Consider the following 26,287-nt stretch of genomic DNA (forward strand, 5'->3'; position numbering starts at 1 on the left):
GGTACAACACTTTTCCTGCCTCACCCCTTCTGGTGCAGCCCATGGATCCCTCCTTTGAGGAAGTCTGGGATAAAAATAACTGTGTAGTCTGCCTTGGCAAAACAAAACAAAGAGTCCCATCTGAAAACATCCCCATCGTCAGGATTTTTTTTGTTTGTGTGTGTGGTGGGAAAGACAGAAGGCAAAAGAAGAAGGGCATGGCAAAAGATGAGATGGCTGGACAGCGTTACTGATGTAACAAACACGAATTTGAGCAGACTTCGGAGGATGGTGGAAGACAGGAGGGCTTGGTGTGACTTTGTCCATGGGGTCGCAAAGAGTTGGACTTGACTGTGTGACTGATCAACAACAACAAAAATGGTTCCCTTGCTAATTTTAATTAAATTTAAATTAACTAAATATGCCCCTCAGAAGCACCTTCCACCCTCTGAGCTATTGGGAAGCATCCTGCTGCTCTGGATCACAGTGGACCCCCGAAGGACAGCCTCCCTTGGGGGCACTGCCAATTTCAAAAGGGGATGGAACCCCATGTGCCCTGCCACTAGCTATGGCCCTGCCTGAAAGATTAATAACATTTATTCCAATGTGAGCTTTTGTGAGTCAGAGCTCACTTCTTCAGATAAGCATGTGAAGGGAAAATTGTACTGGGAAGGTTGAGGTGGAAGAGGAGCCAGGCTCAGTGTGAATGGCACCATGAGTATTTAAAATGTAAATCTCAATCTAAGGGGGAAAGGGAGGAGGTAATACAGAAAGTTGAGGTGTGAATCCTATCATATATTGACAGAGTAGTAGTAGAAGCGCCCACTGGGAAACTGTGGTCAGACCAGTCTTAGTTGCAGTTCTAAGGAAGACACTCACACAGACAGTCGGTTCAACAAACTGTATTGGGTTCAGGCAGATATCCGAGTCAAGAAGCAGTCCAATAGTCATACACTTACATCCAATAAAGCCAGGCAGAAGTACAGAAACACAGTCCAAGAGATTAGTCAATATACACCCCACAGTCATCCATTCCAATATCCATCCAACAGTATGCCACGCTCTAGCCATCCTTTCCTATCCCACACTGAACAGGTAGCAGGCTACTGCATTTCAAGGCGCCTTAGGCAATCCCATTCCAAATTGGTTAATGGCTCACACCTGATGACACTATAGCACCTGTACTCAAGGATGACACAATCTTTTGGCAGTTCCAATTCACCTTAAAGTAATAGGACACTGACATATATATCTGCAGAATTAGCAATTGCACATACTGGATGGTGAATGAGGTTGGAGATTTGAACAAAGCAAATTATTTAATTGAAAATTAACTGATATTTGGTGCAAGGTTGTCATTTGATAAAACATTGGTGGTGGAACATGTCAATCACAGCTGACTTATGACACCTTCATAGGGTTTTCAAGACAGGAGATGTTCAGAGGTGGTTTGCCATTGCCTGCCTGTGTAGCAACCCTGGACTTCCTTGGTGGTCTCCCATCCAAGTGCTGACCAGAACTGCTTAGCTTCCAAGATCTGATAAGATTGGGCTACCCTGGGCCATCCATGTCAGGGCATAACATATCAAGAACAGCTGTTAAGATTTCTAAAAGGTGGTCCTGGTAGAGCTATTAGAGATTGTACTCACCAAGGAAACTGGAGTCTCTGTTTAAGCCAGGATGACTTGTAGCTTTTTTTTTTTTTAATGAGTTCAAATTCAGCACTTTAAATAAACTAGATAGATAGTCTGGTGTACATGCATTCTGTTGAGGATATCTTGGAGAGGACTTGATGGCTTCTTGCTTTCTCATGTGCTAGTAGACCATTTATAGATCGGATGCCCATTATCCTACATTAGTTTCTGAAGATCTGTTGCTGCCTGCACTAACCTCCATGGTTTTTCTTCTGATCTGTAGGTCATCATCATTCTGGTGCTCTCCTGCCTCGAAAAGCGATTAAGAAGATGGAGGTTCGATGGAAAACTCTATGGACGCTGTGGGGTCACAATGTGAGTCAAGGAGTCTTTAAGCCCCTTTCTCAAAAGACTGATCCAGCAAGGGAGGATTTAATGTGTGAAAGCAGGCATCCTTTCTAAGGGTTACCAACTCCAGGTTGGGAAATATCTGGAGATTTTAGGGATGAACCATGAGGAGGGCAAGGTGAGGAGGGGAGGAGCTTCAGTGCTATAGAATCCGCCTTTCAAAGTAGCCATTATCTCTAGGTGAACTGATTTCCATCACCTGGAGATCACTTGTAATCCCAGGAGATATCCAGCCACCACACGGCGTTTGGCAACCCTATCCCTTCTCCAGGTCTTCCCTGGGTTTGCAGACATGGTGACTGCATCCCATTGACCATCTTAGGCAGAATGACCCAAGTTGCTGCTTTCCCTGTCTTGCTTTATCTACCTGTTGCTGCAGGAAAAGAGGAACCCCCAAGTTAGAACTGAACTTGGTTGTTGCAGTCAAGAGCACTCAAATAGTGGTTGTAGAGCAAAGCAGCTTCTTGGCAAGACAACACAGTTCTAGAATAGAAGAAGAAGATATTGGATTTAGAATGTTCTATTGTAGCAGATCTTCATACACCTCCATGCCTGTTGCCTTGGAGATACTAGTTTTGAGAACGCTGCAAGTGTAAGAGACTAGAACCAGTGAAGTTGGGGTTCAAGGACAGCATAGTCTGGACAGCATTTGCTGTTTTTTGCCTGGTGTGGCATGGACATGACATTGTGTTGAGGGGGGGGGGGAGGAACTGTTTGAATGGCTCTCCCCCTTATGCCTGCTACACCTCACTTTCCCAAGCCATTTCACAAGAGTGAGATTGTTAGTCTTTGCTGCTTAAAATCCCCAGGGCATTTGCTTGTGCATATTATATACTTCAGTGCACCTGAGACATTTTGCTTTGGAACAATTTTGTGTGTGTGCGCTGCTATGGATTAAAAGAAGAGGAAGAGTTGGGTTTTTTAGCCTGCTTTTCTCTACTTCAAGGAGCCTCAAAGCGGCTTACAATCACCTTCCCTACTTCTTCCCATAACAGTCACTTTTTGAGGTAGGTGAGGCTGAGAGAGTTCTGAGTGAACTGTTGCTGACCCAGCAGGTGTCATGTGGAGGAGTGGGGAAATCAAACTGGGTTCTCCAGATTAAATTCTGCCACTCTTAACTACTACACCACATTGGCTCTCACAATTAGCATTTATAAAAGAACTTCCTTGATGATCAGAAGCCTTCCTGCACATTTCCCTTGTGAGATAGATCCCACATTATGGATGAAGCTGAGAGAAATGGCTTCCCTAAGGCCCCCTTCTGAGCTGGTAGCAGGAACAAGATACAGACTGGGTGGGTCTCCATTTACAGCTCAGCCTCTTCAGTCTCTTCAGCCACCAGCTCTGACAAGGCTATTTTTGGCTATCCTCTCTGAAGCCGGTTCTTGTTTTAGATTGGGGAATGCTTTTGTAGACACAAGTCTCATCTCAGTCTCCGTATTCATAGGAGAAACATAACTTGATTAGGCAGTTCATGGATACAGACTGATTGCAGTTGCTTCTTTGATCTGTGCTGGGCAAGGAACATGCATGAAAGCTCATGGAAATTGTCAGGAGCAAGAGCACAAAATTTCTTCAAATAATGTAAAATGAAATTATGGAATTCATTACAGCAATGTGTAGTGGTAGCCACTAGCTTCAATAGCTTTAAAAATAAGAACTGCACAAATGCAGGGAAAATTGGCTATCAGTGGATTATTTATCTGGATGATTATTTATTTTCTTAAATACTTTATAGCCTTGGTTAGAGTGTTAGACTAGGATCCAGGAAACAATTTGGATCAGTCTCCCTTGGAAGCTCATTGGGTGACCTTAAGTCTCTCACATACTATCAGCCTAACCTACTTTATAGGACTGTTGTGGAGATAAAATGGAGACAGGGAGAATGTTTTAAGTGGTTTTGGGTCCCCTTGGGGGGGGGGGGAAGGTAGGGTGTAAATGAAGTATTAAATATTTTAAACTACATCAATATTTGGTCAGCCAACTGGTCCTTTTGTTATTATATGCAGATGACACAGCAATTTTATCTTACTCAGAAGTAAGGCTCAGAAGAGCCTTTTGGGCTCTTACAGCCTATCGCAAAAAGAATATTAAAAGACCAAAATCTTAATTTTTACTAAGGGATATGTTAAATACAGATGACATGTGGATGGACGTGATATAAATCAGGTGAACACCTTTAGGTTTTGAGGTGTAATCTTCCAGTTGGTTGGTCATTACGGGCTCAGATTACCCATGTTATTGATAGTGACCAAAAAGTGTCATCTGCCACTGTGAGCTTTGTTTTTTTTTAAAGGGGATATACACACTTGGCCTGAATAGCCCAGGCAAGCCTGATCTCATCAGATCTCAGAAACTAAGAAGGGTCACCTCTGGCAAGTATTTGGATGGGAGACCTGTTTGGAATACCAGCAGTCAGGAGGACAGGGGCAGGCTTTATTCAACCACCTCTCTGACTATCCTCCAGGCCCTCAATAGGGCTCAGTCATCAGAGATCCTCATTTCTTCCAGGTGTACATGCACACATATGCACATAAAAATACAAAAGAAAAAGAAAGAAGATTTGCATACACTTTATGTCCCCAACCCTTTTGAGCCTATGGGTACTTTTGGAATTCTGACAGAGTGTGATGGGTGTAGACACAAAATTCCACAGCAAAATGGTTACCACGGGAGGTGCAGCCAGCAACAAAATGGCTGCCACAGCTTACCTTTGGTCACACAGTGAAGGCCCTTATGCTGTGGTGGCATTTGCCCCAATGTTTTAAAAATCTGCACAGCCAGTCACATCTCCAGTGACAAAAGCCCCACCTGGCCCTGTCCAGTTTCTCAGAACAGTTGACAGTGCCAAGAAAAATGTCTGTAGGTGCCATGGCACCCATCAGTCGGCACCACATTGGGGATCCTTGCCTTACGTTATCACACTATTTCAGGGCGGAATGATACCTCATCTCTTTGTGAGGACTTCTGTCTCTTGGAAGCAATTCATTCTAAATTTCTTAGATCTATAGTTGGTGTCCCTCACTGTGTTTCCAATGCCTGCCTCAGAGTAGATCCGGGGATGGCGGCACTTGAAGCAGGTACTTGGTAGCAAGAGGCATGCTTCTGGCTTAAATTAAACTTTAATCCTCTAGCATTTAATTCTTTTAGATAATTTTAATTCTTGCTGGGTGAAAGCCATTGAGAAGAAATTACAAGTCTGTGGATTTACTCCTGCAACTTCATGCCATGTTGGGTTCTTGAGAGGTCAAGAAATAGTCCAACAATGAATCTGGGATAAAGATCTTCAAGTTGATAGAGACACCATTATCTGACCAAAACTTGGTTCCAGCAAATTATCTCTTATGCCTTTGAATGTCCTGAATGCTGCGGAGCCTTTACTCTGGCCTGTTTCAACATTTTACTGTCAGCTCTGCTGCAAGGGAAATACTTAGGTATTCCTTATTCTCAGTGGTTATGGTTTAAGTCAGCTGAACACAGTTGAAGCAGTTGCTCACATGTTACTCCACAGTTCATTTTATAAGGATATCTGTTCTTTACATATCCCAATTTTATCCAAGTTTCCAGGCAGAGCTGACAATTTTTATACATCTGTTCTCTGCACAGATTGCCTTAATGAAATCACCCTTAAGGTGGCCAAATTTTGGTGGTTTGGCCTGGTCAATAAAGAAGCAGATCCTTCAGTTCTTTTATTAAGCTACTTTGTGTTATTGAAATTAGTGATTAATGAGGTTATGATAATGATTTTATGTGTTTTCATCTGTGTTTAGCTAATGCTTTCACATCTGTGTTGGCTGATCTTTGTCATAAATGAATGAAAAAGGTAGAGTAAAAGTGAAGTAAAGTTAGTCTTGAGGAAGATTACAGAACTGGAAGACAACGCTATAAAGATGAGGGTAATACACACAACAAACAGTGCAATAACACTGGATTACAAATCTAGAGAATGCTTAGTGTAGATCTACGCACATGTCTGTGTTCAGTGCCGTCTTGGAAATACTCCTTTCTTACTATGTTGGGAGTCATTAGGTCAGTGTACCTCCATGTTTGCATTCCACATCAAAACTGCTTTAGTGCCCCTATTGCTGTTTTTGTAGCCGGATTAAAATAACACAGAATTGTTTGTTCTCACAGTCTCTGCTTCTGCAAGTGTCTGCATAGGTTCCCTTCCATTGTGGTAGGGGCTGGTTAATGATATGTTTGTTTGTTTTTTAACCAAGGATGTTTGTTGGATCATTTTTGTGAGCTGAGTTGTAAAAAACCTCAGTAGACTCATTGCCACAGTTCATGTTTCTGCCTATTTTAAACAGGGATAAACAGAACTCCCTTTTCCTTGCTTTCTGCTCTGGTGGACTTGTGGCAGCACAGGAAAAGTTTCAGAATATATTTGCAAAACCACAAAAATGAAACACGGCAGTGAAACAAAACAAAATAAAAAATGCTTATTCTTTTGAATTCAGTGTTGCTTTTCTGCAGGCGTATTCAAGCAGGAATCAAAATGCTTTTTGTTTTTTAAAAAAGGCCCTACTTCTTGGGAAGGAAAAAACACACACCCCCATCTTTTTATTTTTCTGTGCAGTTTAAATGGAGAGCTCGAAGGGAGGGAAAATGTTTCTTCCAGGGAGAGGAGAGTCTTTGAAAAAATGTGAACACTTTTTAATTAAAAGCACATTTTTCAGCTCTATACCTGACCTCTGATTTACTCATGGAGGAATACAACTTGAATGTCTCAGAACTCGGAGGTCTGTTATAAAGGCAGCATATCAGTGAAAACTCAGTGCTGGAAAAATATGCATTTAAACAAACAGCAAGAGGGAGTGGGAGTCAGTGGCAAAATCTCCTTTCAGCTGTGGAAACCCAAAGGAGAGATGTACACGTCTTCATTCCCTCTCATCACTTGAGAATCCCATAGGCAGTCCAGATTTGGCAGTTCAGTAGATGTCTGTGGGTGGGAGAGTTAATTATGTCAATTTTAAGATGCTATTGACTCTTTCACCACTGTGTATGTCTGTCTTTGTTTCTAGACAGTGTGGGTATTGTTGCTGGCAGTGGGGGTGTTCAGTGGGGACAACTCCTTCCAAGTTCAGAAGAGTGGAAAGAATATACATGACTTCATCTACACTTATCTTTTTAGTTATTCCATAGCAGAATTAAGTTCACTATTTACTTCCCTTATACCCTGTCTTTCTACCTAATGGAGACTCGAAGTGCCTTACATCATGCTCCTCTCCTCCATTTTATCCCAATAACAACCCTGTGAAGTTGATGTGAACTAGTGGTTTTTGAAGCACTGTTCCCGCTTCTCCTGGAACTCGGAAAAGTCCCATAGCTATCCTGTGTCTATATCTGGTGAGGTGCCCCTTTCCCTTAATCCTACGAGTGACACCACCTGTCTAGATAGTGGAAGCCTGGTAAAAATATTTGTTTTTAAAAGTGTGTGCCCTGGTCTGGAAACACTGCCCTCTAGAGGGAGGGGATTTTTACGGAGAGGCTGAGCGGGTGGTTGCCTGGCAACAGGACAAGAGAAGGAGGTGGCAGACTCCAAGATGGAGAAACAGGGAGAGAAGAACCTGAGGTGTTTTACTTCTGAGGGTGTGGAGAATGTCTAAAAAAAGAAACTCCAGAGGAGAAAAGACTGGTGATGGAGAAAGGCTGCTGGAGAACAGTGACCATCTCTTGGGATGGCTGTTTTATTCTAAAAAGTCTTCCTTCTGTTTTTACCCTGACTATGGGACTGCTCAATATAATCTATTATTTACCCTGTTCTTTATAAAACTCCCAGTTCTCAACCCCACCTTTAAATAAAAGCTATTTAATTGCTGTTCAGCTTTTGAGTCCACAGTTCTGTGACCACAAACATGGGTCTTTTATGGCTGAAAGGATAACAATGGTAACTGCTGCCGCCAATAGTCTGAATGAATATCTCCTGCTGGAGGGATGTGTACTTCCTGCAGGAGATACCCTTTTACATTTGTTAGTGGCAGCAGTTATTACCTAGAGAAAAATAGTTATTGCTAGGAGGACGGGAAAGGGTTGCCTTACTGGGAGAAGACCTTACTGGGATGGCCACAAGATTTTTCCAAGCTCCCAAATAAGTGGGAACAGGGCTTGTGAGACTGTTCGCCCACATGCAATACTCCTTTTAAGCTGTGGTGTTTTGTGAGAAAAAAATTGTACTTTATGAGCTACTGGCATTAAAGTTGTGAGCTACTACATCAATTAGTTTGTTTTGGGGCAGTTTTTCCTGAGCTAAGATAAATGTGTGAGTCAGGCTAAAAACCTGTGAGCTAGCTCACACAAATCAGCTTAGAGGGAACACTGCCCACATGTGGTGTTAGTTGTAGGATACCATCATGTGTGAAGGAACACACATTTCTTCACAGTAGGTTAGGCTGAGAGTGGGTAATGTGTCTAAGGAAACCCAGCAAGTTTCCATGGTAGGGGTGGGGATTCAAAGCAGATTCAAATTCAGTACTTCAACACATTGGCTCTCATGTCAAGTAGATGTGTTGAGGAAAGGTTATGTGATTCCATGTCCTCTGGTTTCTGAGGTAACTGAGTCGGTCTGCAGTAGAACAGTTAGATTAGAGTCCAGTAGCATCTTAAAGATGATTTTTCAGGTATAAGCTGTAGGGATGCAGCTTTGCCTATGTTGAATATCTGACGAAGAAAGCTTTGACTCTTGAAAACTTATGCCCCCCAAATCTTGTTAATATATAAGCTGCTACTGGACTCAAATCTACAATCCTCCAGCTATCTACTTCTCTAGTTCAGCATGCATAATTTCCATACCTAACACTAATCTCTTCCTTTCCTAATTACCTCACTTTATAACAAACCTGCCTACCTAGCCTAAACAGATCTAACACAGACTGTCCTTTTTAAAATCTCTTTCTAATAGATGTTTCTCTTCCCTCAGTCACTTCCCCTTGTCCAGTCAAACCCCTTCAGTCCTGGCTTTCTGTTACTGGTTCTTTTTCATTCTGTCGTGTAAAGACACTCCACTCTTCTCCTGCATTGTATAGTGGTTGAGAGTAGTGGACTCTGGTCTGGAGAACCAGGTTTGATTCCCCACTCCTCACATCACATGAAGCCTGCTGGGAGACCTTGGGCCAGTCAAAGTTCTTTCAGCCCCACCTACCTCACATGGTGCCTCTTGTGGGGAGAGGAAAGGAGGATGATTGTTAGCCACTTTGGAACTCCCTAAAGTAGAGAAAACTGGGCTATAAAAACTTACTCTTCTCTTCTTATAAACACACTTTCCTCTGAGCCAACATTCTTACATTATAAACCATCTATCAAGAACTTTGTACACAATCATTCCATTTATGATGTCAAACTTGATGTAATGGCAACCCTGTGTCCACCACAGGGATGCTACTGTCATTTTGAACTGATTTAAAAATACCACAAGGCCCCTAATCCAGATTGGTTTTGCCACATGCTGAGATGTTTCTGCTCATGCCTTTTCAAGTGCCAGAACAGTGCTGGGAGTAGATGGCAGATGTTTTTGCACTTGAAAAGGAGTACATGGAGGGATCAAGAATGTGCTTCATCATGCTGCACTGTGAATTTAGTCAGTAGGGTCATTTTAAAAAACACTTTTTTAAAATGGCAGCATCCATGTGATGGACCAAAGAAACTGTTGCATCTAGTTTGGCCCACTCATGCATTACACCAGACACATATCATAGATTTCAGAGAAGAAGGTTCCTCTGGTTTAGCATAGTACCTCTCAGAACCACCACAGCTTACTTTGAGTTTGTCCTTTTTTTTGTCTCTTTGAGATGAACTCTGAGGCACTTACACCACATTTGGGGTTTTTTTGCATTCTCATTTTCCTTGCTTATGTATTCCTGTGCTTTTGGGGGTATTTTTCTCTTCTGCATGTGTTTTGCTTCCTCTAGTGATTAATTCTGTATTCCATTGCTTTCTGTTCAGCATATCTCCCCGCAGATTTAATCTGCAAGTTTTTATGCTGGTCATAAAGCAGAGTAAATTCATCCAGCGCCATGGAACAAAGTGTGCTGAACAGATCCCCTCCCACCCCCAAGGGACTCACAAGTGCAGAAAATGAGAATGTGGGAAAGCCCCTTGTTTAAGATCCTGACCTTGGTAAGAGTAGTCCCTGTGCAAGCACCAGTCATTTTAGGTGCAGTTAATTGTTTCAATCATTCCAGAGTAAAAGGAACAAACTTCCTTAAAGAATCACTGATGCTTTCCAGAGTCTTAAGATTTCCTCTTCTTTTTCCCCCTTCACAGACCTTTTGATTTTGTTTCGATGTTCAGCAATCGATGGTCGTTCGGTTTTGCATTTGGAGCGACTGCTGACAAACTGATGTTCCTGTTTACACAAGACTTCCCTCAACCAGAAATGCCTAGCTTTGCTAGAGGTAAAAAAATAATGGCTTGAGAAAAGCAATGGGGGAAGAGGGGACAGAACAGGTTTTCCTTCTCTGATGAATCTGTTAATCCTCCTGTTCCCAGCTGAGTTCTGCAATATTGCACATATGAAGGGCTGCATCGGAAAGTATTATCGAAACTGGAAATCAAATTGGCTGGAAGGAGCTGGGAGTGAGGCTTGTTCTGTGTGTGGAGATGGAGAATATCTTGAAAACAATCTATAGGGGGACATTTGCATGAGTGACCTTGGACCTGTCACACACACTCAGCCTAAATTACTTCACTGGGTAGTTGTGAGGATAAAATAGACAGTCAGAGACATTGGGTGCTATAAATAAAATGACTTTATCCAGAAAATAGTAACAAGTTTATTTCAAGGAGGTTTTTTTGCAAAGATATACAACAAACATGTGCTAGCCGGTTTCTTTCATGGGTAACAACCATCTTTTAAGCCACCAGTTGCTCAAAATGTACAGCAGCTTCAACTTGCGGTAACCTTTCCAATTCGTATAGACCAAATATCTCCACTTAATTCCTGGATTAAGGATTCCTACTACCAAGCTGATTTTCACTTTTTGGATTCCTACTACCAAGCTGAGACTATTGGCAATAGATCAGCTTTAGATGCAGTAATTACAGGAGAGGATATTAATGCAGATTCATGGACAACACCAGTGAGCTACAGTAGCTGTCCTACATAAGATGGTAGGTCTCAGTTGGGGAGTTTATGCAGCTGTTGGAGGACAGACTTAAACATTGCTCCCTTACAATTCTTTTTTGTTACAGTCTTTTGGGTTATGCTCATTGCCATCGAAGTGGGCCTCTCCTCATATCCTTTCTTCGCCTGCCTTTCGACAAATTACCAGAAAACTGGAAGCATGCTCGGATTCCTTTACACCTTGAGCTGGTGAGCAAAGTGGAGATACTGGCATGAGTGCCACTTATGGAAACTGTGGTGGGTTTAAGGTGCTTCACTGCAAGAGAGCCTAAGGGTGTCTCTGGAAAGCTAGTGGCGGTTACTGCCAGAATTGGCCAGAATGACACAGGATTTTCAATTGTGTACATCTGTTTTTGCCACTTCCTGGCAGGATTGCGTGCAGACTTCCTTGGGATCAAGGCAGCCAGACACAGAACCATGAATCCCTAGCCAAAGCTGTAGGTCAGAAAGCGATGGAGGTCTTGTCTACTGCTTTGCTTTCTCCTTATCCCTGGCAATGAATCAGAGTTGCCATCTGCTAAATTATTTTGGTCTTCAGTGTCAGACTTTTAAAGATGAAATAGTTCTACCCTCACTCTCACAGGCACAGCTTTTGTTCAAGGGAAAAACAGATTCTGCCAGGATATGCAATTGCCCATTTTGTGTGTACTTCTAAGAGCTAATGATACCCCTGGGTAAGGATGGGTTGGTGTGCGATGGCATTTTGATGGTTTCATTTAGGATGCATTTGATTAAAGCTGTCCAAAATTATGTTGATAATTTTGGTTTTGTTTTTTTAAAAATATATAATCTATTTTGTGTATTTTATTGATATCATAAGCTGCCGAGCTCCATAAGGGTGGCTAATAAGTATTTTAAATAAGTAAATAAAATCTACCCCTGCTCTCTGGGCCATGCAGTGAATTAGTGGATTGCAGTAGGCCCTATCAGAGCAGCCCTGTAAGCTCTTGGAGGATTGGCTACATTATGGGTGTGTGGCCTAATATGCAAAGGAGTTCCTGCTATTAAAAAAGCCCTGGTGGATTTAGGGAGTGACTTAGTCTTCGGGCTTCTGTCCTCTGAAGACACTGCTGGAAACTTCTAGTGTGTAGATGGTTTTGAGCTCCGTTTGCAGAGGTCTTCGGTGGGGGAGAATGTCTGAGTCAGAACTGAGCAACCTTCAAAAGAACTCTTTGAGAAGAAGTTTCAGATGGGAAAAATAGGATTAGTCCTCAAGATGGTAATTTTCCTTTTGCTGATGTCATCTCCTGCGGAGTGTTGATGGGAGCCTGCATGGGTGGGCAGGAGGATATCCATGTGGATTCATTTGGAAGGCTGTGATGTGAGGATTCAGCGCTGCGAGTCTTGATTAAGAAAAGTGCAAATGTGTATTCTGTGATCGCTACAACTTCAAGGGTTCTCAGTAATTGTACTGTTGTGTGTTTTCCCCCCTGCAGGATTGCAGTCATGCTCATAGATGTTGTGCAGTGTCCTCATGGAGACGATAGTGTATGTATGCAATTATGACTGTTGTTTCCTAATGAATATTGCATGGTCTGAAAGAATATTGATACAGCTATCTTGGGAAAGCTACCGAGTAGCTTTGTCTGCTCAAGGTCCACACTGAGAAATAATTAATGTGAATGCTAACATATTTGGTGCCTGAGGGCTGTTATACTAATGAATCCCAAGTGTTGTTATTTAATAGGGAAATAAATCCAGTTATTTCAGCTTCGTGAAGTTGTGGATTGGGTTGATTTGCAGCAGAGGCAGGCCCTCGTATTGTGCTTCTGTTGTTAGGTATATAGTACCTAATGTCTTTCCATGCTGTTAACATCTTCCAGTATTGTAGGCTGGATGTTGTTAATTAGAAGCTCTAATGATAATGGGTTTTTGATCATTGTCTTTTGTTTGTAGACTGGGAAGGCAGGTTATCAATATTGAGATGGGAGAAAATAAAGACTTTCCACTGAAGCTCCCCCATGGAATCATAGTTGGAAGGGACCTCCAGGGTCTTCTAATCCAACCCCCTGCACAATACAGGAAACTTACAAACCTCCCCACACACACACAGAGTGACACCTGTTCCACATCCAGAAGATGGCAGAAAAGCCCTCCAGGATCCTTGGCCAAACTGGCGAGTAATGGCTGCCTAACCCCAAAGTGGTGATCAGCATTTCCCTAGGCGGGTAAGAAGGGTTAATGAGAACTAAGCACTGATGCAACCTCCATGCCCTCCCTCCGATGATCTGCCCGAGTTCTTGTTATCAGATGGCCATCTAGCTTCTGTTTAAAAACCTCCAAGGAAGGAGAGCCCACTGCCACCTGAGCAACCTGTTTCACTGAGGAACCACTCTACCTGTGAGGAAATTCTTCCTAAGATTTAGTTGAAAACTCTCTTGATTTAATTGCAACATGTTCAATACTCCTGTGGAGTCTTGTGAGCAAAAATTCTCCTTCATGAGTTACTGGCATTAATATTGCGAGCTACTGCATAAATTTGTTTCCTCTGGGGCCATTTCTCCTGCTCTAAGACAAAAATGCGTGAGACAGAAGCTACAAAACTGTGAGCTAGCTCACACTAACTCAGCTTAGAGGGAACACTTGAACCTGTTTATTCTGATCCAGCCTTGAATAAGAGGCTTTGCTATACCAAAGACTCAGACTGATCCAGTACTTGAATGAGAAAGCTGGGATCAGAACAGACGAAGCAGCAGACTAATTCTCCTGAGTCATTTTAATTTCCATGCATTTATCACTTCCAGGCTTGTGCCTGCCCTGTTCAAGGTGGAGGCCTGCAGAAGAAGTGTTGCCCTGTGTGGGTGGACTGAAGTGTCTTTAGATAGGTAGCTACCATGAGCTGTTCAGGAGACAGAAATACAACCTTACATGCTTGGTGTCAGGACCATGGACAGGGCCCAAGGGAGCTGTAGGTAGGTAAGGCCAAACTGAATGCTGCAATGAAGACTTACATAAAGCTTCCTTACGAGAAGGCTTGTTTGTTCTAATGGGATAGGAGGCTGCCTGCCTAAGGAGAAAAGAAAAAAGAAAAAGAAACACCTGTTTAACCTTTTCATTTTTTTTAACTCAAAGTCAACCCCCCCCCATGTCTTTCACCTGTAGGGGGAAATGTATGGATCTGTCTATGTATTGAAATAGGTGGCAGGTTTGACTAAAGATGGCCAGTGGGGAAAAGGGCTAATTCATCCTTCATCCTTTCCCTACCCCTAACTGTTCCTCTGCCCAAACTGATAACCTCCAATGGCCATTTCTGATTTTTAAATGTATGTTGTTTGTGTATTTATTGAGACCCAGCATGGTGTAGTGCTTAAAATTTTGTACTAGAATCTGGGAGACCTACGTTCAAATCCCCACTCATAGCATGGAAGCTTGCTAGGTGGCCTTGGCCCAGTCACACACTCTCATCCTAACCTACCTTACAGGGTTCTTGTGAGGATAACATGGAGGAGAGGAGAATGCTGTAAGCCACTCTGGGTTCCCATTGGGGAGAAAAATGGGATATAAATAAATAATAAATAAAACTTTTATTTCGATATTTATATCCCACTTTTATTCCCAAGGAGACCCCAAACTGACCCACAACATATTATCCTCTCCTGCCTTTTATCCTCTTAACGATAACCCTGTAAGGTAGGTTAGGCTGAGAATAAGTGAGAACAGCCCAAAGTCATTCAGCAAGCCTCGTGACACAGTGGGGATTTGAACCTGGATCTCCCAGATCCCAGTCCAACAGTTAAACTCATATCCCATCTCTTTCTTTGTATGTGACTGGCTTAACTGCTGTCTTAACGAATTTAGGGAAAGTTTTGGGTGCTGTTTCAGTACTTGTCAGGAGCTGAGTGGGCACAGAAACATAGGTGCCAAAGACCAGGGCATATTTAATAAATTTCCTTAAAAAATGTGTAAGTTACTTTTAATGTGCAAAAGGTGCTTGATATGGAAGATAATGAGGCTAACCAAATGAAGCAATGGAAGTGTTGGGGCTTTTCAGGTCAAGAGGCAGAGATTGGTGGCTCAGGAAGCTGAGTCCCAGTGCACCTTACATCATTCTCTGTACCTCCATTTTATCCTCACAGCAACCCTGGGAGGGAGGTTAAACTGAGTGTCAGTGATTTGTCCAAGGCCACCCAGTAAGTTTCCATGACAGAGCACAGATCTTAACTCAGATCCTACTCCAACACTCACTTATAACAGTAGATGAAGTGGTTTTTCTGCATGGAATCAGGCTAACCCAGATCTTGGAAGCTAAGCAGGGTTGCCCTGGTTAGTATTTGAATGGGAGACCAGGGTCCTGATGCAATGACAAACCACCTCTGAATGTCTCTGACCTTGGAAACACTATGGAGTCACCATGCTGGCTGTGACTTGATGGTACAGTTTCCACCAGAGACTCTACCAGAGTCTGAAGAGCAAGCTGCTGTTAAAGTCTCCATAGCAGACATCAGAGAAAAAGTTGGCAGCCTTATAAGTAACTCAGATTCTTCCTGGAGAATTAAAACACATACTTCTAAAGCGTGTTCTGGGTTTTGGTTGTGTACTTTCAAGATTTGGCATCATCTGTTGTTGCTATCGGTGGGCATAATGCAGTAGTGAAGACGGGGAAGCACATTTTTTGAAAGTTTGAACCCATCTTAAAAGCTCATTTTTTCTGTACTTTTTTTTTTTTTTTTTACAAAACATGTTTTGAGTAGAATTGCACCATCTGCAATATTCCCATCTCTTCCAAAGTTCCAGGCCATTTACCAAACTCAAAAGCAATATTAAAAAGACAGCTGGAGTTGAAAATGTTGCAATGCAAAACAAACAAACAAATATTAAAAAAGCCAAGACCCTAGTGCAGCACGATTAAAAAAAGGAGTTTAAAGCAGTTGTTTCCCAAAAGCCAATCTAAAAGGACAAACTTGTATTTCCCTTCTCAATAAATAAAATGGAAGGGCCCTGGGGTAGCTCTTCTGTGAGTTCATTCCATAGTGTCAGTGTTTGGTCTACATCAGTAATTGTGAGAGCAAGTCTTCAAAATGGACGATTAAATCCAGAATGTTAAATTTCCTAACTGCACCACGCAGTAGCAGGTTATCTTTATTTTGGCCTTTCTGGGTCTTGCCTTGTGGTTTTCTTTATACTTTTTTCTCAAACCACCTTTAATCCAACTTAAAAAAAAGCACAGAGAAGTGTAGAAGCCAAGGAAACAAATGAAACATGAAGTTTGGTACCCACACCACAGTAAAACCTCAGTGTCAATAGACCTGTTTGTCTTTATAGAAGATAAATAAGTTCAGCCTGAAGTCATTTTTTCAGGGTACATAGTTCTCCCCTCCTCAGTTTCTTATCCTCACAATTAACCTCTCAGGTACATCAGGTTAATAGAAGGTGACTAACAGAGTGGATATTTGAACCAGAGTCTTTCCAGCCATAGTGTGCATGTTTGCTCAGATTCGGCGCATGTTTACTCAGAATGAAGTCAGACTGAATTCAATGATAGTAGTCCCAAAGAGTGTATATGGGAAGCCAACCTAAAGCACTTGTAAAGGATCATTTGTCAGGAAGAGTTTATGTGTACCAACCTGTGGCCCCTTTTGTTTGCCATTTGTGTCAAGAAATAGAAAAACAGCTTTTTTTTAACTGCAGGGTATCAACTAAGCCTTTAATACAGGGAGAATAGAAGGACAACCAGTGTTCTGGTGGTTAAAAGAACATGAGAGGTTTCTTCAAGCAGTCTTAATCCTGCTGAAGGGAGAGAGAATCATCCATTTGCTGGGTACTTAGAAACATTTCCTGTAGATGTAAAAAGGACCCCGTTCCTCATATTCTTTTCTGTGAACCCAGAGCTGCTGGAAGGCTTTGAGGGATGCTAGGATGGAGCCTCTCGTCCATACAGATGTTTTTCTCTCTGGGGAGGCTATCAAAACAGGTTTATCGTTTGGGCACATCTTAATCAGTTCTTTCTGAAAGCGGTCAGAGAAGCCTTTCATGGTGGTACAGCCCCCGCACAGCAAGATGTTTCCCATCAGGTTTCTCTTGAGGGTGGCATCACACTTGTTGAGGCTCGTCATGGTCAGGAGAGGAAGGCCCAGCTGCTGCGAGTTTATCAAGGATGGCTTGAAGAGCATTTCCGAACACATGAATCTCTCGTTGCCGATATGGATCACTTGCCCGTCAGGAAGTTCGTATTCAATCTCGTGTTTCCCAAGAGGTGCGGCGGAGTCCTGCTGAAAGTCCAGCGAAGTGAAGCAGCAGTTCTCTTTGATGTCTTCTATGGTCCTCCAGTCTTTCTCTGAGAACAGTTTCACAGACTCGTTCAATAATTTCATGAGGTATTGGGTGACATCGGACCCGGCATAGTCCACTCTTTCTGTAATGCTTGGCAAAGTGTAGCCTTCATAGATGGGAACAATGTAGGAAACACCATGGCCGCTTTCTACAACAAGAGCCGATGTCTTCCCGTAGGAATACATGGACAATCTGGACTGGTAGGCGATGTGCATGGCAGGGGTGCAGAACGTCTCAAAGAGCATCTCTGCATATTTCTCTCTGTTGGTGGTGGGACTCAAGGGAGGGTCTGACACCAAGACAGCGTGTTCCTCAGGATGAATCTTCATCTCCTTGTGGAAAACATACTCCCATATGTCCTGGATGGTATCCCAGTCCACTATTATTCCATGTCTCAAAGGGTTGACAAACTTCAGGGGCATTCCAGCATCTTGAAGTTCTCTGCCAACAAAAGTTTCTTTCCTGTTGTCTCCTGTTTTTGCTGTCTCCTGGAAATGCTTACCCACAGTTGATGAGATCACGTGGGATGGCTTCTGCTCCCCGGCAAACCCAGCTTTGCAAGACCCAGTCCCAATATCAATGACGACAGCTCTGGTCTCTTTCACTATCATCTTTCGTGGTGTTTGTCCCTCTTCCTTGGGCTTGGTGCTGGGCTTAGCTATCGGCCCCTTCTTTACTGACACAGAACTAGAACTGGCGGTCCCTCTGCTCGACATTTTCTTTCCTAGTTCTCATTGATTCCCATTCTCTTGTCTGGTTGCCATGTCACATGATGAGAATGCACACAGCGGTTTTCAAACCATGATTATGTAGGCATTGTGCATTATGACATCGCCAACTTGCTTGTAAACTGGAAGGAGGAAGAAACCATAAATCGCACCTCTGTAGAAAGACTGGTTGGGGTTAGCCACAGGGAGATCACTGTTACCCGGGCTCAAGTCGCTTATTCACTTTGGGTTCATTTTGATGTGACCTAAGCAGTCTTAAATATTATGAAAGTATCTAGAAAGAGCCCCATGGCACAGAGTGGTAAGCTGCAGTACTGCAGTCCAAGCTCTGCTCACGACCTGAGCTTGATCCTGGCGGAAGCCGGCTCAAAATTGACTCAGCCTTCCATCCTTCCGAGGTCAGTAAAATGAGTACCCAGCTTGCTGGGGGGAAAGTGTAGATGACTGGGGATGGCAATGGCAAACCACCCCATAAAAAGTCTGCCATGAAAACATTGTGATGTGATGTTAAAAGTCAGAAATGACTGGTGCTTGCACAGGGGACTACCTTTACCTTTTAATGAAAGTATCTAGTAGCTTAGTGAGCTACATTTCTGGTCTTGTTTCGAATATCTCTAGAATATCTTTAGGTGTACAGCTGTGTAAATCTGTGCTTCACATATCCCCTTCCTATCAAGAAGGAGGCAATAAAAATTCATTAAACTTGCAAAGAGCAAAAGGTCCCGAGGCCTTATTCAGCCTTTTTGAAAGTGCCAGGATTGCCAGCAACTATGTATCAGAACCTGATAAATAGCCAGAATTCTAAAAAGAAAAAATCTGATTTATCTTAACTTAATTAATATTCAGGCGAAGCTGACATCACCTTCTAAAGTCTTGGGAGTAGTTATGAGTTAATTTCCCTTTTTATTTACACTTCCTTGATTTAATGTGTTTTAACTTTATTTTTTTTTGTAATAAAAAAGAATAGAATTCCCCCACAGTCCCAAAATGCAGATTATATGCAATAAAATATCCATCCAAATATTTGGGAATGGCCGTGCTCTTTAAACTGAAATACTGTATCATGACCTGGATAGCCCAGGCTAACTTGATCTCAGAAGCTAAGTAAGGTCAGCCCTGGTTAGTACTTGGACAGGAAATCATTGAGGAAGTCCAGGGTCACTCTGCAGAGATGGGCAATGGCAAACCACCACTGTTCATCTCTTGCCTATGGGGTCACCATGGGTTAGCTATGATTTGACAGAACCATGGAGAATAGATAGGTTGACATGACAGTATAATAACATAATGCATCAAGACAGGATCTCAGAATTGGAAGCCCATCTAGAAATGATAATTAAAGCCTTGTTGAAGTACATTGCTCAACTGACTTGCCCTCTGCCTTGCTCTGATGAGCTATTTTGCTTCTATTCATAAGCAGAAACTCATCTGGGCTGAACAGCAAAAACATGCAACGGGCACAGTTAACCTGCTCTCATTATTCATTTATGTGCTTTGTTGATCCCTCGTTTTTCTCTTGAGTTTCAATAGAGACCCAAAGCCCTCAGCATTCTGCGCTTCTCCATTACTGCTTAACCGAGAAGCCTGTGAATTGAACTATTGGTTTCAAGCAATGGCCTTGGTTGTAATTATAAAAGTTGGCTGCTTATGAATACTGCTGCTGAGAGCCACTGCTGGCTCCCCAACAACAATACCCTGTAAGTCTTGTCACCACTCCATAGACACAACCCATACATCCAGTGAAAACAAATTGTGTGACTTGCCTGGCTCTGTGGGCCGCTGAAGTAGCCAGTATCCCCAGAATTTTGTCCCCGTGGTTTCTGTCCATGGTACTACTTTCACTTTGAATTGCACCAGCAATTATAGACACACGCTCGGGGAAACAGGATTTCCAGGATGAGGAGCAGCTGTTCTTCCTGTGTATAAATTAAGCAGAGTTTGCAATTTGTAAGATAAGGTGGAGGAAGGCATACAGGTAATACGGTCAATCTGCGTTTTGTTTTCAGGTGTTCCAGGAATATGAAAGTATAGTTATGTTCTGGCCTTCGTTCCTGTGCGAGTTTTTCTTGCTAGGCCGATTTCTACAAATCTTTATGACATCATTAAAATTTTGGCATGGGCGGGCCATTCTGCAGGTGAGTGTTTTTGAAGAAATAGTGCATTCCCATTACTTTTTTCTTATTCTTCCCTTTTTCTTGATATTCCTTTCCTTAGGTCTTCATATTCTCTACCTTTACTGTACATAGCAGATGTTTTTTGTTTCAGAGATGGACCCCCAATGGATATGAAATTGTGAACAAAGGTGATCCTCAAACAGGGTGTCCCTCAAAAGACAGTGAGGTAGTCTCTGAATTAACATTAGCAGTGCAATCCTAAACAGTCCACTGGAATCAGTGGGTTTAGGGAGGGATAACTGTGTTTAGGATTGGACTGTTAGTGTTCTAAGAAAAAAGCTCAGTTCTTTACTTGCATACTTTTGATTCAAGTTAGCTACTCTATTGACAAAGTTATAGTATTCCAAATCTGGTGTAAAATAAATGGACAGTCTCTTCATCCTCCACCATTCTGGCTTTCAGAATGTCACATCAGTGCCTTTCCTCTTTGCCATCTTTTAAAGATTTGCGGAGTCCCTTGGGAGCTCTCTTGGCAGTCTGTGCTGTACAACTGTAGTCCTTACTATCTCTTACCAAACGGGTTCAGGTACCTGATGCCTCTTTATCTACGGAGGTCCAGGTTACCACCACTGCCAGATCTGCCTTCTTCCATCTGAGGCATGTCAGGCAGTTGGTCCTGTATCTCACCCTTCATGACCTGGCCACAGTGACCCATGCAACAGTCACTTCCAGGCTAGATTATTGTAACACACCCTACATGGGGCTGCGCTTGACCCTGCTCCGGAAACTCCAGCTGGTGCAGAACGCTGCTTCATGGATGTTGACATTGTTGCCTGTACAGGCACAGATCCATCCTGTGCCGCACAAACTGCCCTGGCTACCTATTGAGTACTGGATCTAGTTCAAGGTGCTAGTACTTCCCTTTAAAGTCTTATACAGCCAGGGGCTAGCATATCTTTGAGACCGCCTCTCCTCATACAAGCCCTGCAGATTTCTGCAATCAGTGACCCAACACCTTTTGGTGGTATCTGGCTCTGGAGATGTCTGACATGCCTGAAAAGGGCCAGGGTCTTTTCAATCCTGGCCCCTAACTGGGGGAATGATCTTCCCTTGGAGAGCCAGGCCCTGTGGAACTTACTTCAGGAACCTGTAAAACAGCTTTTCCATCAGGCCTTCAACTGAGGCAGTGGGCATCACTTGTTTCTGGTCTCCCCCTCTCATTCTTTCATTCTGGTGCTGTGGAACCTGATGGATCTGGTCCGATAGGCCATGCCTGTTGAGGCTGAATGTGTTATTTTTAACTTCTGTAATCTTTGCTTTTTATATATTTTAATTTGTTTTTAACTGCTCGATTGTTGTTCTTGTGCTGTAACCTGCCCTGAGCCTGTTTTATGGGAAGGGTGGGCTATAAATAAAATAAATAAATAACTACACAGTTGCCTCATCAGAATAAACCTGTCCAAAAAGTGACTCTTAATTGGATTCAAAGGCATTGATACCTCCTGAAATTATCTGCAAAAATCCACATCCAGTATTTATTTATTTATTTATTATATTTATATATTGCCCTCCCCTAACGAGCTCAGGGTGGCTAACAACAGTTAAAATAGTTAAAAATAGAAATACAATAAAATCATGAAAAGTCATTTCAAACACTTACAGTTACACTTACACTACAATTGCAATCCCTAAAATCCAAGATGGACAGTCTCTGCTGGTGTCAGAATTATTGATTTGTATTTAGCGCTAAGTGCATTAGTGATGTTAAATATTATTTGGCGCTCTATATTTATACTGGGATGGGTTCAGATATCAGTGCTGTGGGATGGTGGTGTAGTGGTCACTTCCCCATTAAGTATTAAAAGCCAATTTGAACAATTCCGTTTTACAGGCCCTGCGGAACTGTGACAAGTCCTGCAGGGCCCTGATGTTTTCGGGGAGAGTGTTCCACAGGGCAGGAGCTGCCACCGAAAAGGCTCTAGCTCTGGTGGTAGAGTTGAGTGTCTTTTGTCCTGGGGATGATTAGGAGATTTTGTGAACTTGATTGTAGTGTTCTCTGGGGCTCCTATGGGGAAAGGCTGTTCTGTAGGTTGACAGGTGCCTAGCCATATAGGACTTTAAAGGTCTAAACTGTTTCTAGAACAGGGACCTAGGATCCTTGGTTACATTTGGCTCTGCCTTGGTTACATTTGGACTTTGATGCACTCCCCACCCCCACAAAAAAAACTACACAAAGACCTGAAAGTCCTATATAAAATATCCTTGTGCTTATAAAGAGCCCACACTTTCAAGGTATGACATAATTGGTTGTTCCCTATTAAGTGCTCTGTTCCTTTTTTTGAGGGCACATCCCCATGATGGTTGTTTGGGGTTTGTGAGCTCTTAACACCTTCTGCATTTGTCCTGTGATGCACTCAATTTCTGGATTTTTTAAATAAATAAATAAAATAAAAATGATGCCTCTGATTTCCTATATGAGGGTGATGTAGGTGTGGCCATGGGGACTTTATGTAATTACAATTACAAATTATAATTACAAATAAGTAATATATAAGGCAATATATAATTCTGGGAACCGCTGTTCCTTCTGTCCTCCCCACAGGAGGAGCCTACTTTCCTGGAGCAGCATCAAATTCAGCATGTCCATCGACTGATGAAGAAGCCGCCACCACAGTGAGGGCCGTTCTGTTATTTGGAATCTTTTCCTTTAAAGCCAGGGGGTGGGGAGTGGGAGTGCACAGCCAAAATGTCTTCATATCACATCTCCAACTGACCAAACTCTTGCTAGAACAGGGAGGAGAGATCCAAGTCGTAGAGTGAAAAGAGTGGGCGAGGGTGTGATAGTTGCCAATGAATGATGGGGGGAGGGAAGAGTCGGCCTGCCCCACTTGGCTCATGACTTAGCACTGAAGCAGAGTGCTAAAGGGCAAAGCTATACTTAGGAGCCTCTTAAAATGCTTTTCTGTAGGCAATTTAGGACTCATGAAGAGATACACATGATACATGAAGCTGTCTTATACTGAATCAGACCTCTGGTCTACCAAAGACAGTATTGTCTACTCTGATGAGCAGTGGCCCCAGGGTCTCAGATAGAGGTCTTTCACATCTCCTACGGCCTACTTCTTTTATCTGGAGATACCAGAGATTGAACCTGGGACCTTCTGCACGCCAAGCAGAGGCTCTACCACTGAGCCAAGGCTCCTCCCCAAGAGGTGGGTAGAGCTTCCTTTTATTGTTCCCAAGCTTGTTGTTCAGTATGTTTATCCCTACTTACAGGCCACCTGAGAAATCCTGGATTCAAAAGAAGTTGTACGAATGGGATCCGTACTTTAAGTTCCCAAGCCGAATGATTAGCACGTCGGTGGTTGTCCTCATCTGCCTTTACATGGTACGTGAAGGACCTGTGTGGCACATTTCCCCCCATTAAGCAGTTAAATGGGACTGATGGGAGTTGTAGGCAAAAAACATCTGGAGAGCTACCGTTGGCCACCCCTGTTCTAGAAGACTCTGTGGCCAGTGCCCAACAGAGTACCTGTTCTCAGCCCAGCAATGAATGAGAATCCTCTGGATTCCTCAGCAGGCACAGCAGTCCCTATAAGAGAAGTTGCAGCCATTTAACTGGAGAGCTACTGTTGGCCACCCCTGTTCTAGAGCAAGGGTCCCCAACCCCCGGTTCATGGACTGGGCCTGTTAGCAACTGGGCTATGAGTTGTATAATTATTTCATTACATATTGCAATGTAGTAATAATAATAATAAGATGGTGACATTGGATTTATATCCCGCTCTCTACTCTGAATCTCATAATCTCCTTTACCTTCCTCCCCCACAACAGACACCCTGTGAGGTGGGTGGGGCTGAGAGGGCTCTCACAGCAGCTGCCCTTTCAAGGACAACTCTGAGAGCTATGGCTGACCCAAGGCCATTCCAGCAACTGCAAATGGAGCAGTGGGGAATCAAACCTGGTTCTCCCAAAAAGGTTGGGGACCGCTGTTCTAGAGGCCAATTTCAAGGGCTTGTATTTCACAGTGCATGTACTGTTGTCATGTACCTATAGTAATACTATTTACAGAAGAGCACAAATATTTATTGTTTATAGCCAAAGGCCATCACAATAGAAAATTAAGAACTTAATGATTAGAAAAGACTAAAAGCATCATTTACAAGATAAGATAGAAAAGCAAGTAATATTGAATTACAGAAATGCAATTACCATTAGGCTCAAACATAGTAAAGCTAATTATTTACAAATATTCATATATGATAAAATTCTCTTCTCCATTTGTATAATTGATTTACTATTTACAGGCCAACCCAAAGTGTTAAAAATGCTTCATAAATATCATTAATCTCATAACAGCCTTATAACTAAGATAGATCACGTGAACATATGAATACGCCTTATAACTGACCATAGGTCTATCAAAGTAGAGACTTCACTTATGAAGTCTTCATACCTACGGAGAGAACCAGTTTGGTGTAGTGGTTAAGTGCGTGGACTCTTATCTGGGAGACCCAGATTTGATTCCCCACTCTTCCACATGCAGCTGCTGGAATGGCCTTGGGTTAGCCATAGCTCTCGCAGAGTTATCCTTAAAAGGGCAGCTTCTGTGAGAGCTCTCTCAGCCCAACCTATGTCACAGGGTGTTTGTTTTGGTGGAGGAAGGTAAAGGAGATTGTGAGTTGCTCTGAGACCCTGAGATTCAGAGTGGAGGGCGGGATACAAATCCAATATCATCATCTTCTACTGATGGGCCAGCTCAGAAAACCATGTGTGTGTATTCAGTCACATTCTTCTTTTGAGATATTCAGACTTAACTTTGCTGTTCTTTTCCATTTGCCTTCTAGTTTGTTATGCTTGAGATAATTGGTTATAAGGTTATTGCAAAACTTGCCGATCTCTTTCTGGATGTTGTTGCTGCTTTCAACCTCTCCGAAGAATACAGCTCATGGTTCGATGCAATTAAAGAATTTGTTAAAGTTGCTAAAGGTACAGATATGACGGCATGTCTGATTCTGAATCTTAACTTTAAAAAATATTTGCAGATGAGTTGTTGGTTGTTCCTTGGTGAGAAAAATGGCACAGGCTTTCTAGTTTCATATTATCATCAGAGGTAGCTTCTGCCTCTAGTTAAAGATGCTTCTAATTAAGTCAGTTGAAGTTTGAAGAGTTGAGAAATGTTTAGCAGTGTAGTTCCCAGGGCAGAATTTTGCATTGCCTGCAATAGGCTATGATATCTATATAACAGAAGTACTGGGGAGGTCTGTGGATTTGAGGGCACGCTGGTTTTGTGGAGTTGGAGTTTAAAATTCCTTGGAACTGAAGAATGTCTGAAGCAGGGGACAGTTCCTGATAATGGCAAACTGTTGAAATACGCAAGGTCTTGTTTGGGCCAGATTCTGACCTCCACTTACAAATGCCATAAGAGACAGATTGTCGCTTATTTTTCTTTGTTTGCCTAAATCATAATTTTTGTGTTCCTTTGGCAGCGGTTGCAAGTACCTAGTGGAAAGAAAAGTCAGAGGGAAATACTTTAAGTAATTATATCCACTCACACAAGAGCTCACATCCACCTTCTTCCACACAGACAAGAGTAAGAACATAAGAGAAGCCATGTTGGATCAGGCCAATGGCCCATCCAGTCCAACACTCTGTATGACACAGTGGCCAAAAAACCCAAGTGCCATCAAGAGGTCCACCAGTGGGGCTAGAAGCCCTTCCACTGTGCCCCACAAACACAAGAATACAGAGCATCACTGCCCCAGACAGAGTGCCAACAATAAGCTGTGGCTAATAGCCACTGATGGACCTCTGCTCCATATGCTTATCCATTCCCCTCTTGAAGCTGAATATGTTTGTAGCCACCACCACCTCCTATGGCAGTGAATTCCACATGTTAATCACCCTTTGGGTGAAGTACTTCCTTTTATCAGTTCTAACCTGACTGCTCAGCAATTTCATTGAATGCCCATGAGTTCTTGTATTGTGAGAAAGGGAGAAAAGTACTTCTTTCTCTACCTTCTCTATCCCATG

The 26,287-nt window shown here is 42.7% G+C and overlaps 2 protein-coding genes across 2 annotated transcripts in view; one reads left to right on the forward strand and one right to left on the reverse strand.

The window, feature by feature from the left end:
- LOC132570418 (stimulated by retinoic acid gene 6 protein-like) overlaps nucleotides 1-26,287 on the forward strand; it is a 57,643-nt gene that overhangs the window by 16,680 nt on the left and 14,676 nt on the right. The window contains exons 3-10 of the mRNA XM_060237007.1: nucleotides 1,897-1,988; nucleotides 10,284-10,414; nucleotides 11,211-11,331; nucleotides 12,579-12,630; nucleotides 20,147-20,275; nucleotides 22,857-22,927; nucleotides 23,531-23,642; nucleotides 25,102-25,243. Coding sequence (XP_060092990.1) covers nucleotides 1,897-1,988; nucleotides 10,284-10,414; nucleotides 11,211-11,331; nucleotides 12,579-12,630; nucleotides 20,147-20,275; nucleotides 22,857-22,927; nucleotides 23,531-23,642; nucleotides 25,102-25,243 — 850 coding nt within the window. The remainder of the gene's footprint in view (nucleotides 1-1,896; nucleotides 1,989-10,283; nucleotides 10,415-11,210; nucleotides 11,332-12,578; nucleotides 12,631-20,146; nucleotides 20,276-22,856; nucleotides 22,928-23,530; nucleotides 23,643-25,101; nucleotides 25,244-26,287) is intronic.
- LOC132570416 (actin-like protein 7A) lies at nucleotides 16,880-18,176 on the reverse strand. Its single transcript, XM_060237005.1, has one exon. It carries the CDS (start codon nucleotides 18,126-18,128, stop codon nucleotides 16,905-16,907), a length of 1,224 nt encoding a protein of 407 aa, XP_060092988.1. The 5' UTR covers nucleotides 18,129-18,176; the 3' UTR covers nucleotides 16,880-16,904.

This window comes from Heteronotia binoei, chromosome 4, assembly GCF_032191835.1.
Source record: "Heteronotia binoei isolate CCM8104 ecotype False Entrance Well chromosome 4, APGP_CSIRO_Hbin_v1, whole genome shotgun sequence".
In the NCBI taxonomy this organism is placed as follows: domain Eukaryota; kingdom Metazoa; phylum Chordata; class Lepidosauria; order Squamata; family Gekkonidae; genus Heteronotia; species Heteronotia binoei.

Excerpts from the sequence above, each read along its gene's own strand:
- LOC132570416 (XM_060237005.1), bottom strand. The coding sequence starts at position 18,128 with ATGTCGAGCAGAGGGACCGCCAGTTCTAGTTCTGTGTCAGTAAAGAAG.